Source organism: Diorhabda sublineata, chromosome 8 (assembly GCF_026230105.1).
Source record: "Diorhabda sublineata isolate icDioSubl1.1 chromosome 8, icDioSubl1.1, whole genome shotgun sequence".
NCBI lineage: Eukaryota > Metazoa > Arthropoda > Insecta > Coleoptera > Chrysomelidae > Diorhabda > Diorhabda sublineata.
The window spans coordinates 27,969,504-27,987,934 of NC_079481.1; the positions used below are offsets into that span (position 1 = coordinate 27,969,504).

Sequence of the window (18,431 nt, forward strand, 5' to 3'; positions counted from 1 at the left end):
TGTTTCCAATAATTTTTGTCAATATCTGACTACCATTTCTCATTCCTCCCTTTTGGCTGCCGTTATTTGTGCTTCTATTTCAGATCTCCATTCTTTCTATCGACTGCCGTTATTCTCTCGTCTATTTGAAACCTTAGTTTTCCATTATTGCTCATTGATTGCCACTATGTTTCACCTTTGTTTGCCATCACTCCTTATTTGTTTCCAATAATTTTTGTCAATATCTGACTACCATTTCTCATTCCTCCCTTTTGGCTGCCGTTATTTGTGCTTCTATTTCAGATCTCCATTCTTTCTATCGACTGCCGTTATTCTCTCGTCTATTTGAAACCTTCGTTTTCCATTATTGCTCATTGATTGCCACTATGTTTCACCTTTGTTTGCCATCACTCCTTATTTGTTTCCAATAATTTTTGTCAATATCTGACTACCATTTCTCATTCCTCCCTTTTGGCTGCCGTTATTTGTGCTTCTATTTCAGATCTCCATTCTTTCTATCGACTGCCGTTATTCTCTCGTCTATTTGAAACCTTCGTTTTCCATTATTGCTCATTGATTGCCACTATGTTTCACCTTTGTTTGCCATCACTCCTTATTTGTTTCCAATAATTTTTGTCAATATCTGACTACCATTTCTCATTCCTCCCTTTTGCTGCCGTTATTTGTGCTTCTATTTCAGATCTTCATTCTTTCTATCGACTGCCGTTATTCTCTCGTCTATTTGAAACCTTCGTTTTCCATTATTGCTCATTGATTGCCACTATGTTTCACCTTTGTTTGCCATCACTCCTTATTTGTTTCCAATAATTTTTGTCAATATCTGACTACCATTTCTCATTCCTCCCTTTTGGCTGCCGTTATTTGTGCTTCTATTTCAGATCTCCATTCTTTCTATCGACTGCCGTTATTCTCTCGTCTATTTGAAACCTTCGTTTTCCATTAATGCTCATTGATTGCCACTATGTTTCACCTTTGTTTGCCATCACTCCTTATTTGTTTCCAATAATTTTTGTCAATATCTGACTACCATTTCTCATTCTTCCCTTTTGGCTGCCGTTATTTGTGCTTCTATTTCAGATCTCCATTCTTTCTATCGACTGCCGTTATTCTCTCGTCTATTTGAAACCTTCGTTTTCCATTATTGCTCATTGATTGCCACTATGTTTCACCTTTGTTTGCCATCACTCCTTATTTGTTTCCAATAATTTTTGTCAATATCTGACTACCATTTCTCATTCCTCCTTTTTGGCTGCCGTTATTTGTGCTTCTATTTCAGATCTTCATTCTTTCTATCGACTGCCGTTATTCTCTCGTCTATTTGAAACCTTCGTTTTCCATTATTGCTCATTGATTGCCACTATGTTTCACCTTTGTTTGTCATCACTCCTTTTTTGTTTCCAATAATTTTTGTCAATATCTGACTACCATTTCTCATTCCTCCCTTTTGGCTGCGGTTATTTGTGCTTCTATTTCAGATCTCCATTCTTTCTATCGACTGCCGTTATTCTCTCGTCTATTTGAAACCTTCGTTCGCCATTATTGCTCATTGACTGCCATTATGTTTCGGCTTTTCCATTACTCCTTTTTGGCTGCAAGGCATTGAAATATTTGGTTGAGTGGCTATCATCAAATCTTACTCCTCTGTCAGTTAGAAAGTTTTTTGTTTTCCTTCTATTAATACATTTAAATAAGTTTCTATCCCGTGTTTTTTCCATCCTGTCATCCTTTTTCAAAATCAAATACTGTTCAGAAGTCTATAAGTTTCTACTTCCAATTTGTATTCATGAGTTTTTGCCAGTATCTGTTTGACATGAATTGCATCAATTGTTGACTAAATAAACATTAATATCGATCTACTATGTCTTCGGCTTTTCTCATATTATTTTGTATGCTACAATTTTTTCCTATTCCGCTTAACATCTATTGGAATGTAAATTTTATACCACGCAGAACATTCGTTATATTAATAATAAAAAAGTTTCCTATATGCTGTCAATTTAAGTGGATATACCGTAGAATAAAATATCAAATTAGTTATTTAAATTATGATAATATATGGACTTGACAACAGTGTAACTACTTTTTATTCATTTCAACCGCCATAGAGGAGAAAAAGAAAGTAATCTACTAGCGACCGCTGACATGACATGACCACAACGAGCTCGTCATATCATTCAGATGCCAACGGACACTCCTGTTAGAAAAGAACTCCGTCCACAACGGGTTACATTAATACACAATATCCCTGAAAATATTTGACTGACTGACATCGCTTCCCACTGTTAATACCAGAAAAAAAAGTTTACGCGTATTTTATTATTATCAGTATTTTAACTATTCAATTTATCACAAATTACCAATGACGTAGAGATGACAATTGTTAGAAAAATGTATAATTTAAGCACGTCTTACTTACTTATAGGTGTCGGCCATAGTAGCGATGGGCTGCGGTATCGACGAATACATTGAATTGAAACCGGAATTGATTGGTAAGCGGGGGGCCGAAGCGGGGGGGCTGACAGCACCTACGTGATCGACAGATCGACGTTGATTTCGTAATTTTTCTTCTCGCCTCCATTTCGCTCGTCGGTTGCTGAACCAGACCTGAATGTGAAAAGGAAAGAAAAAACATGAATAAATATCAGATGTCATAGTACACAATCAATTTTTTTGGGATGAAAAGGATATTTATCAGTAAGGAATTTCATGGTAAAATGATCAATTCTACTAAATATCAAAAAATATGTTGATTCCATATTGAAGATTTATCTATGTTTGGATTGTTTTATCTGCTAAATACTAAAATGACAAAAGATGAATCCACACGTCGAAACGATTACTTTGTTTTCAAAGGCGATATTGATTATGATGGAGGGTTGGATATACATTTCTATGGTATAACCTACATTGTAAATACATGTGATCAAATTTGATTTTCGAATAGGTTACATACTTTTTATTGAATTAGGTTCGAGTGAAAAAGTTTGTCTCGTGAAATTGATTACGCAAAACAAGTTGAGCAACTAGTTTGTTTGAACTTTCTTTCAGGTACGCAAACGTGAATATTTTATTGGAGAAAAGCATTCAAAAAGTTGCCAGTCACCTATCCGCCTCTATTAACGATGATAATACCAACAAAGTTAATGAAACACTACTTGTAATTCTTCGTGTCGGCATCCGAGTGATTGCAAAGGATCCACTCAACATATTTCGGTTAATAATCGTGATTTTATTCCACATTTACCAAACGCATCATTACCGTTTACGAAACGTGAAACTGCTCCACAATCTAGTAAACAGCTAGCAGAAAATGAGCCGAACCGGATAAAAACCACGCTAAAGTTGGTCGAAATTCACGTTGATTTCTATCATTTTCTTCGGTTACCGTAGTTCATAATGACTTCGTTCCAAAGGGTCAAACAATTACTGCTTGGCCATTATTTTCGTATGGCAACTCTTTACCTGAAACTTTGCCATAGTGACTCAACTACTCAAATAATAATTTTCCTTGAAAGTTAGACAAAGCAAGATCAACTGTTGCTTTGCTTCAAGTGATTTCAAAACACCGTTTTGAAGAATCTTAGGAATGTTCGTCCAAATAATCATTGAATAAAATAGGGATCTATCACGTGATTCGTCTATAGATAACACAATTTGTATGCCAACGACTGAAAGTTCTACTTTGTTGGACGAGTCTGAAAATTGCGAGACGAGCGAAACGAGGCGAGCAACAGACGAGTCCAACAAAGTAGTATTTCAGCCGCGGCGTACACAACATTTTTTAGACGACGCATAAGGTGCAAAACTTTTTCAATTACACTGAAGTTAAAGTTTTTGACTTTTTCGCAGTGTACCCTTTGTTTTATTTCTTCAGGAAATTGATGAGTTTTGGATATTTGTTGATGTGAAAATCTTGTTTTATTGCGACAGTACTTTTAATCATCGAAAATGTAGACCATAAAGTAAAATTTTTCCACATTCTAGATTTTTCTGAAAAATAAGCGAGCACTACGTTATCCGTTGGATTTTTCGCCTTTTTTGGTGACACCATTTCATAAGGAGCTCGAACTGTTTTTCGTACCTTATCCGGCAACGAATTAAGAACGTCCGCAAACTTCGGATAAAACAAATAATTTCAGAAAATTTAAGGTTATGCAAAATCATCGAAGTGAAACTGTGAATTGTCAACATTGGAGTGTCTAGAGTCACATTTAAGAATGTTAAAGTTGTCTACTCCAGATCGTCCCGAAAGTGTTTTGCAGTACGTAACTGTCAACTGTCACTACATGGAACAGTCAAAACGCAACTTTCGATATGTAAATGAATACAGAACGAACAACTTTCAGATGGCGTCGTCTAGAAAGTCTTTTTTCTCTACAGTCGATCAAAGGGGAATAAGCAAAAGTATTCACCGTATAAGTACCGATGTAATTGATGATATTTGTGCTTTCAAAGAATTCTAGAAACTCTGAATTGTCTTAGACCTGGAAATTTTTCTGGTGGTTGTGTTCGAGTTTACACCTACTATTCCTAACCCAACACCAAGTATTAATCATCTTCGACGGTGGTAACTGTCACCATCTTCATCTGTTTCGTGTATGTAACACGGTTCAAAAGTTATGTTGGGCAGATGGTATCAGTCAGGATATTCTTGTACATATACCCTACATGTATTTTTTATTCGTATTATTTGAGCATCATGAAAGAAAGGGTTTTAAGCTCTTTTATAAATAATGGCATATTTTCCAAATAAAGTGCATTTCGTTGCCTAAAAACTCTCTCTGTATATTGTTTTCCAATAACCCAGCAAAAGTTTTCCATTTTTTTTTCGTCTTTTTACAAAATTTAAATAGAAGAAATAGATTAACGGGAAAGCGCCCTTTACATTAAGGTCGGTTTAGCCTAACAACATCATCAATTACGAAAATCTAGAAATAAGAGAGTGGTTCTGAAAATTTATCATGGAAGTAAGGAAATCTGCCATTTTTCATCCCGGCTTTCGGAAAATACATCCGCGATAATGTAATTTTACGAAAAAAGATGAAAATTAAGATATTCTAATCTTGAAAAAAATTGCTTTAACTTGAAATTTTATTAAATCATAATTAAATCTTTTTGCATAACATATGAGTTTAATTTGTAGTAGAGTAATTATTTAGACTAATGTATTTTGAGCACCACTAGAAGTGAGAGCTGAAGCCAACGCAGTTTTCGTGATATTTTCATTAACAACGTTCTTATTCAGCTTGTATTTCACGGAAACACTCGTACGGGGCTGATTACAATCAATTTCTTAAACTTCGGTGACTCCTTTAAATTAATTCGAAATTTTCAGCTTTTTTGCGAAAGATTTCTGCACACAACCTTCAGCGATATTCGTAGACTTCGTACCTCCATGTTGCTCTAAAGCAATAATGTGTTCTCCAGAATTTGGAAGTAAACTGGCCGACGTTTTCCTGCTCTACAGCAGACAAATAAACGTGTGAGATCTGTTTTAGGGCGGAAAAGCACTTTTCCTCTCTATGTTACTTAATTTTACATCTCGACAGCACTGGTCATCGGCACACGAATAGAAATTACCTTTATTTACTTAAACAATTAGAAATTATATTTTAAGATGGAGGTCATTAGGTTTGAAGAACTATCTTTATCTTGTTGGAGTAGCTGAACATTTCCTGAGTTTGTTGTCGGTGAGTATTTGCTTGCCGATTAGTCAATGCAGACTTCAGATAACCAAATATAAGTTTGGTGTATCTTACTCTAAGTATCATAGCTTCTTTTTTACTTACAAAGTTCAGAAGAGATAAGTAGACGACTAGATATTATTAAACATTCTGGACAAAAGTCTGTTTCTTTCGGATATTGGTCTGCAGTCTCTTTAACATTGGGGCGAGTGGTGAAAAATATTTTAATTTCAAATGAATAAAAGAAGAAGAATCTGTACATATATCAATATGTTTGTAGGGTTGTGAGATGTATTTTTAAGCCTGAAGGAAGCTGTAAAGGTCACCAGTATTGGAATCAATTTTAGATTATTTAATTTGAAGTGCTCTAGGAGTTTCATATTTATGAGAGGACTTGTGCTGCTCCGCAGAACTATGTGGATGATTATAACTTCGTCATAGAATCAATCATTACTAATATCGTTAAAGAGATACAAAAAGTATCGGGGCACAGTCGAAAAATCGGCCATTTTGTTGAATATCCGCGCTCAACTCTCCACATGTCGAACCAATTCACTCATACCTCAATTAAAGGGTTTGAATCCCTCAGTGTGCTTAGACCAAAACGAACAATTAGAATTAGAACTGGAGATATAGAACATTGATTGAGAACAAAATTTGCTCTTAATTCTGCTCTTACTAAACCAGTTCACTCATGTTATATCTCAAATAAGAGGGCTTGATTTACTTAGTATTCTTAGACCAAAATTAATAATTTACCTCAATCAGAGAACTCGAGGTATGATAGGAGATACCTACTATTAAGAGGGCATAAGTTGAGTGACTCTGAATGCTTGGTGATGACAAATCTAAGCGTGTAAATACCGAGCATTAAAAAAATACGCCGGACGGATTACCATTAGATTTTTATATATAGTTTTTTATAATATATAGTTTACGAAATTTTTTGTCCAAGGAGAAAATGAACGTAGGGGAAAGTCACAGAGAGTGAAACAAGCAACAACGAGATTTAATTTATACTTTTAGTTATTGAATTGAAAAACGAGTGAAGAGGATTAGTGAAATTAGAGAATAATAGTGTGGTATTTGAAAGGAGAAGGGATTGTCGTCTAAGAGAGAGCTTAAAAATAAATGTTATCAAAAGGGCTAGAGTGGAAGGCACCAAGGAAAAAGTGGAGAGAGGTATTGTTAAGACAGTTTGATTATTTTGTATTGAATTTGATGACAAAACATCAGCTTATAGTATAGCGTAGAACGGATGAGTTTTGCTACACAATTATCTGTATGTTTTGTGGTAATATTATCATTTTATCTATTTAAACTCAAAGTATAATTATTTCCAACTCACAAATAAGAAGAGTTTTTCCTAATGAGACCATTATAATAAGAGTTTCGTTCAAAAAAGTAATTTGTGTAAGTACAGACACAGTAAACCAGTGACGGGGACGTAAAAGTGTTTATTCACAAATTTGGACACATTTTGTTTAGATAATAGCCCAAAAAGTTGTTCGAAAATGAAATTTTCATGTTTACAGTTTTTTATTTTAATAAATATGTTAAACCCCATTCAGAAGTTTCAAAAGATCAAGTTTTACAAAGTTCTTCTAGGATTTTCTGATTTTCAGATCATATTTTCTTCAAAATACTGTTAAAATTTTTTAAAATTTCTTCAATTTCTTATTTCTTAGACCTTTTGATATATTATTTGATTTTTTAATACATACGTAATAAAAATATCTGCACTACGCTACTGATTCTTGAAGCGTAGTTTCTCGCTTTCATATATACTCTTTCCATTTCATCTAAATTACGGAAAAACGTTTTCATTTGGTGAAAGGCTGCAAAAATGCCTTCTATACAAAGATATAAACACTGCCGGTTTGGAGATGAAATGATTTCGGCATGATGTGCTATCCTTCCATTCAACACAAGAAAACCTGATTCTTATTAAAGGAATGAGCGTTTTTTTTTGTAACAAACAAAAAACTGAATAATAAGTACGCTGTATGGAATACTATTGAAGATAAAAGAGAAAAACATTAAAGACATTTAGGGAAATAATTATTGGAAAGTGGAAAGGAACAATCTAGACAAACATAATTGTGGATTTCGGAGATTTATTGAAAAAAGCTTCAAATACAAGTATGTTGATTTTGAACATTCGAAACCTCTCTATGCATCCTAAAAAAATAGATTTCTGTAGCTTAATCCTCTTATTTTTTAATGTACCCAATAGTAAAAAGAAATATTTCATTAAACAAAATCCATCATTACTCACTCGATATTTTAATTCAACTTTTTTTTAACCAAATATGTTTTGATTCTCCTTAACGAAGAGTGCTCCTCTAGAACGTATCCAAACAAAAGATTTTTCCTTATCAACAAACATGGGGCTACTCTCTTACGCCCTGTTATATAAACGTCATTCAGCTTCTGAATGGGAATATTAAATAAACGTGCTTAGTAATTTGTTCTGCTTTCAACATAATGTTTAAGTACTTGATAACGTTATGTATCCTAGTGTGGGGAGCGTTGGCTTATAGGCCGATCCGAAAAGTTTTAGTAAGTACCAAAATATCAGTAGGCTTCAATAATGAAAAATTTCTGGTTCTATAATTTATAACTAAGTCTTGAAAAACCAAATATAGATAGTTAGCCGTCGGTTACTGATGGACTGACGACTGAAGATTGAAGAAAATTTTGGTTATCGAAACGTGCATCAGATATTATAATTGTGGCTGTTGGTGTAGTGGTACTAGTGAATAGAGTATCCTATGCATTCTTGAATCTAATCTTCTCTGAATCAACGTTTCTAAAACTAAAGTTTTATCATATAAAGATACATTACTTACCTGGGAGTGAATATATCTAGTGAAAGAAACCTGACAGAGGAGGCGCGAACTCAAGCTTTGAAGCATCAAAAATCAGCGATTGTCTGAGGGATATAGTGTGGAGAAACAATGCGATGAGCTCACAGAGCAAGACATCAGAAACTAGACATGAACAACGAAAAGAAGAATGAGAACCACAGAGATGAAAATATTGCGAACCATCAAGGGAGTCATCCTCAGCGACCGAATAAGGAGTGATGACATAAGAGAAGAGTTTGGCGTACAGGATGGGGTGAGATGGGTCAGGGCACGAAAAAGATTATGGAGGGATCACGTAGAAAGAATGCCGGAAAACAGATGTGCAAAATGGGCTAAAACTCAGAGACCGAACACACGCAGACCTGTAAGCAGACCACCAAAGAGATGGTACGAGAGCTGGAGTACAGCTTCTCAGGAAGATCCAGGAAGAGGGCCAAACGTACAGAATTGAACAAAACCTGGTCCTATTGAAAGAGAAAGAAGAAGACTGTCTTTTTTATTGAATAACACCACCATTGACGTCGTTGGGTTAGTAAAATTCTTAGGGCTTGTTGTGGACGATTCCTTGAAATAAGATTTACATACTGCAAGCCTTATCTAACAAATTAAGTTCCTCCTGCTTTGCGCTGAGATCAGTTTCCAAAGAACTGAACTTATCCACCTTCTTAATAGTTTGTTATGATCTTATAAGTAGGCAAATATTTGCGATCAATTAACTGGACCGAATAGGATATAAAACTTTGCACGGTGGATAAATGAAGAAAGAACGAAAAGAAGAATGTATTGTAAAATTAAAAGAAAAACCTAGAATAGAAATAAATGCCAAAAAATTAACTAAAATGAGAATTCAAGAGCATACCGAAAGGTACAAAGAATGTTTTACAATTTTACAATATTATGATGACGATAAAATAACATTAAAATAAAAAATGAAAAGAGAACAGGCCAATAGAAAAATATTACAAAACATCTTAAGAAAAATGGTGAAGAGATGAAAGCATTAACAAAATCAATGAACCTTGTGATAGATAAAAAGATTAACAGATTGGAAAGTATATATGAATTAAAAATACAAATCATTTAGTCCCGTAAAGAATTGATGCCCAGCATCTCATATGTGGATGTCAACAACAACAAGAAAATCAAAATTTTATTAACATCAGAAAACTTTTGTCAATGTAATAAAAGATATCATTAGGAAATTTTGATCAAGTTGAGTTCCAATTATCTATTATGATTAAGACAAAAATTATGTTGGGCAGACAAACGATTTATTAACGCCAGGATATAGATGCACCAAGCTAGCAAAAATCCTAGTTTTAGTTTAACTTAAGTGTCTGAAGACGTCAATCAACTCCTTGATATTTTTTTATTTTTTTATTGAGCTGAATCACTCCGCGTGGCTTCTTATGGTGTTTTTTTGTTTTTTTTTTTTAATAAATTTATATAACTTTTAGCTTCCAACTTCCGTTGTTTTGGTATATTCTTTTCAATTTTTGATCTTGTGTTGAAAGTTTTGAATATTAATTTTTTCATGGCTCGTCTCACTTAGTTTTCCTGTCTTTTTTCTGTTCATCTATCTTCAATTTGATGGCTGCCAGTTTTTTACTACGTGCCCATGAAATTTGAGTATGTTCTGCTCTCCCTTTGCCTCTTTTAATTCCCTATTAAATAGCCTTCTATATCCTTTAAATTTTATTTCGTCCTAATATTTCCTTTAGAATTCCCTCTTCAAATATTTTAAGGTTTTCTTCTTTTCTTTTCGTGAGACACATAGTTTATAAAGCGTCTAATGGCTACTTTGTTGATTTTTAACTTGGTTTTTCTACTAAAATTTTAGTCTTTTTTAAATCTATTATAATTTCAGTATGTTCTATCTCCAGATTGAATGCTCTTAGACATTAGTAGTAAAATATGTCTTTTTGCAGACAATACTAGTTTCTCTTGAAGCAGCCCTGATCTCACGGAACTTCATAGGACCATATCTAGTGACCTAATCACCCTTAAATCATGGTGCGATTCTAATCTCAATCTCAACGTTTCAAAAACTGAAGTTTTATCATATAAAAATAAATTGCAGCCTTTTGTATTATAAAACCCCACCATTGACGTTGTTTATGCATTTTGTCTACAAATTGTAACGATTTTTTGACAATAAAGCATTTCTCTCCCTCAAAAACTTGAGAAAATTTAATTTCAGTTACGTTTTAATATATTGTGTACTGGCCTATTTCGATTATTGAGTAGGGGTCGCAATGAAAATGAAGTGATCTTTCATGCCGTTGGCTGCAATATTTATGGCTTATGTAAATAAGCGACAACATTGACGAGCGACATCAAAGCAAGCAAAAACCGAAAAAAATCTTCAACAAATATGTGGCTTTGAACGTTACCGGTGGAAACAAAACAATGATGGTTTAGGTCGAGACGTTTTTTACAGTATATAACTTAGTTAATTAAGAGATCGTTAAGCGATATTTAGTTCTCATATTCATAGGCATTGAAAACTCCCCGTTCAAACCTAGTAAAAGTATATTGAATAAGATATAAATCCCAGTAACGAAGCGGATTCAATAAACGTTGTTGACACGCTAATGTCCCATCATAGAAATATTGAAGTCGTTGACGAAGCAATCATAGAAACATATTTTTGACTCAATATTCATTAGATCCAATAGTTTTTAAAAATAAGGTGGTGCCAGGTCAAACTCCTCTAGTTTCTTCAAAACTGTTTTGGCGTATTAGAAGACAACACTTTTTCAAAGAAAACGTGAAGTTTAGCAAACAAATATCGTTTTGTAGGACACCATTAACCTATTGATGTAAGTTGATTCGGAAGGAACTGTTTTGTATTTTTCAAAATAATGTTTTTCTCGAAAACGGTTAATTTTAGTGTAGTCAAATGTTATCACTTTTTTATTAAGAAATTATGATAGAATTGAAAAATTTAAAGAAAATAACAGAGGTGGATAATTCAGAGATGGAAAAAGGTACCTCGATCCCTGTTGCATACCTCTGAAAATAATAGGAATCATCTATTCATGTTAGAACGCGTAGTTTATTAACCTGATAATCGTCAAAAAGTTTCAATAATAATCGATCAGATTTTATTTTTCAAACTTTAATAGCCTGTATCTTGGAAATAAAGCGTTTGCGGATATAAGTTTCCTATCCCGATAGACATAATTTGATACTAGAAATTTTACTATGGTATTATATTTCTTTGGTAATTTTATTCTACCTTGTAAAATAATACCAGCTAATAAATTTATATTACCAAACATGCTTTGATATGACATGCTTACTCATAATAATGAAAAAATATAAATGAATGGTAGAAGGATATTAAAAAGCATATAAACTGAAAAAAAGTTTCATTTTATGACTTTATTGATTCAATTTTATATAAAAGTGATGTTCTTCCACTTTTTGCTTTACTGATGTCATTTAAAAAGGATTTGTGATTAATTTTTGTTGCTAAATCTGCTTCTGTTTCATGTTGTTTCTTAAGTAGTTTTTATTAATTTTTAACTTAGAAAAACGTCTTTCTGCGGAAGCTGTACTTAAAGACATAGTTAACATAATTCTAATAGTAATGTAAACATTGGGATAAATTCCTGTTTGTTAGTTTGATAGATTACGCTCTAAAAATTTTAGTGTTTCGCAAAGTACATTACATTCTATGTCTCTGCTTTCTCCAGCTTGAAGTACTAGACCTTAATCATTAAAGTGCTTTAAAATCTCAATATTTGGTTAATATTCTGAAGATTTGAAGTTCGAAGGCATCGCATTTGAGAAGGCCTCGCGATACCCTTTTAAATGCGATACCGTGGGTTAGGGTCCACTGCACGCCACTGACCCTAAGTACAACATATTCGTCGCTGACTTAAAACTTTTCAATATACTGAAAACAACTTTTACCTTATTTATATTATGTACCTAAATTTATGTTGTTATCGAAAAAACATTGTTTTCTAGAAATTGCGGGACAGAGATCTATTGAACATGTGTAAAGCTGCTTCGTCCTCCTGGACTATGTTCTAAGTTCACTGTAACTAGGAATTTCCTTTCATACTTAAAAAAGTAATTTCATATAATTCCTCACGCTGATATCGCAGCGCTTACGGTCACTTTAGACAAATGTAGAGATATCTGATGTTTTTCTTTTGGATTGATTACACTCCACTAGTGACAAGTTTGCTTGTTGATTGCTTCATCCGAAAACAAGATGTTGGTAAACGTTGGACAGCGCAAAAATGTGATTTACGGAGGGGCTTCAATTTTTGCACCAATTGAATTTCGTGAGGATGCAGCAACAAATTGAGATACAATGATGTTCTATGCACGTTTAAAGCAACTCCACGCTTACGAATAGACAAGTCAGGCTCGTTACAAACAGACCAAGTAACAGTGACTACGTTTTTGATCGTTCTAAAAGATCTTGTCAATACCTCAAACTTCTCGAACCATTTTTCAAACAGTCGTACTCCTGGCGCATCATTTAAGTGACAGATACTGCGGAATTTTCTACGCGCTGCAGTCACCACCGAGAACTGTTTTTATAATTTATTATTATTCCCAAGATACAGGCTATCGATTCACATATATAACCTTTTATAGTAACTGCTTTTAGTTGAAGAATCCTACAATATGTTGTCCGATTAAAAATATAAAGGTGAAATAATTTTGAAAAAATTAGAATCTATAAGGTTCATGTATCATGATTCAGTTTATCATATTGATTGGTCAATCTAGGTTTTTAGGTTGATACATAACAAAAAAATATGTTTTCGTATTAAAGTTCGGAAAGGATTTCAGGTTATGTGAATGCAGGAATTAGAAAAAGGAAAATACAAATTTGATTTTGGGGGCTATGGATTTTGAAAAAAATTGTTACCTGGATACGTGCCTCAGGTAATCCAATTTTCTCTGCTAATCGCTCCCTAGCGAAGACGTCTGGATAGTGTGTACGCTCAAATTCTGAAGCAAACAGAATAATTTATTATTTCTAGACACTTTATATAAAAAAAACATAATATAATAAACTACCACTAAGTGGTTACTTAATTTATATATTTTTTAATTAATTAATGTATTGTCTTCGTGAATTGGTAAAAAAGCAAAGTTTCAAGTTGATTTGTGAATAAGAAGTTAATTAAATATTGATTACGAAGTTTGTAAAATAAAAACTGACAAACAGTTAATTAGTTAATTAAAGTGTGGTGAAAATAAAAGGAATTGCAAGTTTTTTGTGAACTAATAATAACATTCTAAATCAAATGATCTTAGAAAAGAAGAAAAATGACAATTATAGAAAGGTGACAACAATGATTATCGTAAAATTTCTGATAACTACTCAATAATAAAACTTTCTATCGGATTTTGTATGATCCTACTCTAAAAAAGTGTTTATCAAGGAGCTAATTATAATATTCATAACTTTCCACTCACCTTTTTCCAAACTATCGATTTGTTCATTGGTAAACGAGGTTCTGTTCCTTTGTAGTTTCCTTTTCAGTCTCAATCTGAGCTGGGAATCTTCGTCACCCGATGAATTGTGCTCAGAATTACCATCGGACGTATTTTCGTGCATAACATCAGCTGAAACAACACAAATTGCCTCTAAGAATCTTGTATGTTTATTCAGTATTCATTTTCAAGTTTGCACATCGTTCATATACACAGAACGGTGTTAGTTTAATACGTTAGTATAAACACAAGTATTTCTTGGAGTATTTGAATTCAACATAAAAACATTTCTTATTAATTTGATTATTCATTGATACAGATAATATAGAACGAAAGTCCTTTAACTCCACATTCACTGTTTAGAGAAAAATATGTAAATCAAAGCAAAATTTTCCAATTTATTTTATATAGATCTACAATTATTTAAATTATGGATCAGAAAGTGGCAAAAATTTCTGTTCTGATTCTCACCAAACTCATCATTATTTGAGCTCTGTCTCAGTGAAGTTGGTCCAACGGGAACATGATATTTGTTGATTTATTTCAAAGCAAATCAAAGTTTGATTTGTATTAAAATACTTTTTGTTTCTTCAAATACTGAAAACAGTATTTGAAGAATCATTTCACTTCGTTTTTAATACATAATTTAATGTTATAGATAAGAAAAATGACACTGTTTCAGAAAGTCAAAACACTTGTTAAATCAATGATAGTGTTAATTAGTCAAGATGTATTATTTCAAACATAATTAAACAACAAGATCGGTGACTCAAAAATCACTAGAAAATTATCTTAAGAATGTTAATAACAAGAGGATCTACATTATCTGAAACGATGAAACTGCGTTGGTATAGCAGAAATGATGCTTCTTTTTTGCTTTACTGTCTTGAAAAGTCAAGTTTCCGGCTTATGTTATGATTTGAGGATCCATTTCTTTTACTGCCTTGACACGTTCAAATTATAAGAAACGTATTTACCAACAAGATACGACAAGATCATACGACTAATATTGTTAAAAATTGTATATCAGAAAATGTTTAAAATGGCCGTCTATTAGTTCAATTCTCTCAAGGAGTGAAACCTTTTGAATTTAAGAAAAAGCAAGCTCAGATCAAATTCCGCAAGAAGCATTCCCGAACTGGGGAAGCAGTAATTAGTCGGAAAGTCGATGTTATACAGTAGTGATTATGATTTTAATTGGTTCCGTTGATTTTTGAATATAGGAATTTCTTTTATCATATGTTTCTATCCCTTTACGAAAATTTTTTTTATCAGAAAAGTTTTTACTTCATGGAATAATAGTTTTTATAGCTAAGCCAGCTTCACTGAGACATGTGCAGATAGTCACAACATGAGCTGGATTTTATGCAGGTCAGCATAATTTTCTTTGTATTTCCGTCGTGAGTTTTCCTCCAATACATTTATCACATTTTACACCTATTCGTTATATTTTTCTTTCATAATTGTTGTAAACAAATTTCTTTCCATACGATTTTAAGTTTTTTCAGCCACATAATAAAGTCGATTTAGCTGTTTTAAGTCTTGATCTATTATCAAAAGTTATTTTATTCACGAGATGGCAAAATTGTATCTTCTTCTATCATTATCTTCTTTTATTTGAAATCTTGTATAAGAAATTGTCTTAGGCAATAGTCTAATATATGGCCTTTGACCTCTTATGAAGAAGTTGGTATTATCATAAACTGCGATTAGTTTAACTGAGTTCGTTAGTAGTCAAACTGTTCGAAGCTTCTGAAGATGCCAACCTTGTGTTGGTGAAATTTAAAGAGTAAAAGACAACCGAAGAGCACAAAAGCTTACATATTTTGTATTAATGTTTTAGTACCATGATTTTTACTAGCATAACTCTAGACTTGTTAGATGTTAGAAGAATGCAATATTAGCTGCACCTTTTTTTGTTGTTAATGATTTCATTGACTCTATTACTGCTTATAATAAATACGGTATAACGAACAGTTTTCCCTCATTCCTCTTTGTATTTTGTCCTTTCTAAAAGTTAATTTGACAGTTTTTTGATATTTAGAAGTTGGAGTATTATTCATTGATCATATATAATTGCATAACCAAAATTTTCCTCCTGCTTTTTATCATAAATATACCCATATATCATCCCTTCAACTCAGTACTATAAGAAAAAAAGCACCAATTATTGTAGCCGCAATTTTTCAGGTGGTTTCGTTGTCAACGAACGAATTTTCCTTTTCCTTTTATTTTTTTTTCTGTGTTGTTGACATTTTCCAGCGTGTTAATAGAGCCAGTTGATATGTTTTTTCTCTTTCTAACTGCCGTTGTCGGGTATTTTCGGAAAATTTACCGCTAACACAATTACTAGTTTGGATCGGGCAACACGGGTCCACTGAAACGGAAGTTATGTTCATTTCCAAATGCCCTTCGACAGCCTGAATTATTTCAGTCGAATTCAGCGTGTTTTTCCTAAATTTTCACTTTAACTCAGTTTTTGAGGTTAAAATAGTTTTATCAGAATGAAAATTATTATTTTCGCGAACAAAAGAAATTATTGTATTGGGAAATTTAGTCTGGCAATAATTTCACGAAAAACTTAGTACAGATAATTATGAATTTTTGAAAATAAGTTGAATTTATGATTGAAATAGAAGAAGATATATGAAAACAAAGAATGAATAAACAAAACCGTAGTAAAAGAAGGTATGGAAATTAATGAGCAACTATATAGAAATAAAAGCCAAAACTATTACAAAACAGTAATATAAATTTGAGGCTTGCAGATAATGTCCTTTATTAATTAAATTAAATCAAATTTCCTCATTTTTCAACGAATTTACAATTTAGTAGTCAGTAATAATTAATATTGTTCGTTAGTGTTCGATAAAATTTATAAGAATGCAAAAAGCCTAGCGAAACCTTCAAACAGTGCCAAAAAGCTATTTCAAGTCCGTTACAGTCACCTATTGAAAACTTACAGTTTGGAATTAACTGAAAATAATGACTATATGATTTCGTCGGGCCAACCAATAGCTGGACCAAATCCTGTTTTGCTTACAGACATTAAAACCACCACACGATGTAGTCAGTCCAATTCATGTCCACTTGTGTTTGCATGTCTACTACATGTTAATTCGTAGATACAACACAAAACCAAAATAGATTATCGGGTCCATGCAAAAGGCACAATCTATCAAGGCTCCTTTATCTAACCAAATTGGAAATTTTAGAAGAAACAGCAGGAATTGTTGAACAAAATAGAGGCCTCGCCAAACCCTAACTTGCATGTGATTAAGGTGATGTTGTAAGTTTAAAGGAATTTTTCATTATTAACTTTTCTAAACTAACCAAAACATTACAAACGAAAACGAAGTATAGTGTTCGATTGGAAATGTTCTGCAATATGGTCCCATTAGATTATTATTTGTTTCATTTTTCGCTGAATTCAATAATCTATGTACAAAAGGGTCTAGACGGAATTTATGGATTCAAAACTGTCATATTCACAATTCAGTCGTACATTCTCATAGATTAGAGCTACATCAGATGAAAGCAAATCTTTTATGAGGTTTAAGTTTTGAGATAGACAGATAAAAACAAATATTTTTGTTTGGATATGGCTTTATTATCCTTCAAAATATTTTCCATTAAAATAAATACATTTTTGAATGCGTTAGAACCACTTGTTGAAGCACATCTAAAACATGCTTAGAAAAACTTTGACTTCGCAATTTAGTTTTGATCTGCAGGAACAAAAAGGAGTAATTGGGTGCCAAACAAGGACTGTACGGCGGATGACCCATCAATTCGATGTTTTTGTTTGAACTAATGTGTGAGAGCTCGCATTGTTGTGGTGGAGAATGATTCGTCTTCCGCGATTGGTTTCCCTGATTTTTTCGATACACTTCTTGGAACAAATGCTGGTGTACTATTCAGAATTGATCGTCGTACGTTGTTCTAATGAAATGGTAGCCACGTGTTCAGTTATTCCGAAAAAACCGGTGACCATTTGCTCCGAAGTGCTTCGTACGCGAATAACTTTTGCTGGATTTGGCTCGTCTTGAAAGACCCATACAATCCATTGTTGTTTAGTTTCGGGTCGCCTGTCACGATCTTAAAGACGTCTTTTGAAGCACCTCGATTGAATTTTTCCAGCATTTCTTTGCCCCAATCGACAATCGCCAAAAGTCTAAGCGAGTTGATCGGTACTCTGCTGTAGGTATAATCCATTTCATCCAATATACATTATTGTTATTCCCTTTTATAGAAAATCAACAAAAACAGGCATTTTTTTTCCAAAATATTGTTTTATAACGTAATGGAGACATAGCTTTGTCTTCCTACTTCAGAAGTCTCAGCTTTGTACAGAGAAATTTCTAAAAATTCTGTGGGAAATTTACTAATCGTAAACCTGCGTATTTCC

The 18,431-nt window shown here is 33.0% G+C and overlaps 1 protein-coding gene across 1 annotated transcript in view; it reads right to left on the reverse strand.

The window, feature by feature from the left end:
• Positions 1–18,431, reverse strand: part of LOC130448355 (paired box protein Pax-6) — a 94,685-nt gene that overhangs the window by 17,735 nt on the left and 58,519 nt on the right. The window contains exons 6-8 of the mRNA XM_056785684.1: positions 14,006–14,155; positions 13,452–13,534; positions 2,417–2,604 (exon numbers count right to left, since the gene is read on the reverse strand). Coding sequence (XP_056641662.1) covers positions 2,417–2,604; positions 13,452–13,534; positions 14,006–14,155 — 421 coding nt within the window. The remainder of the gene's footprint in view (positions 1–2,416; positions 2,605–13,451; positions 13,535–14,005; positions 14,156–18,431) is intronic.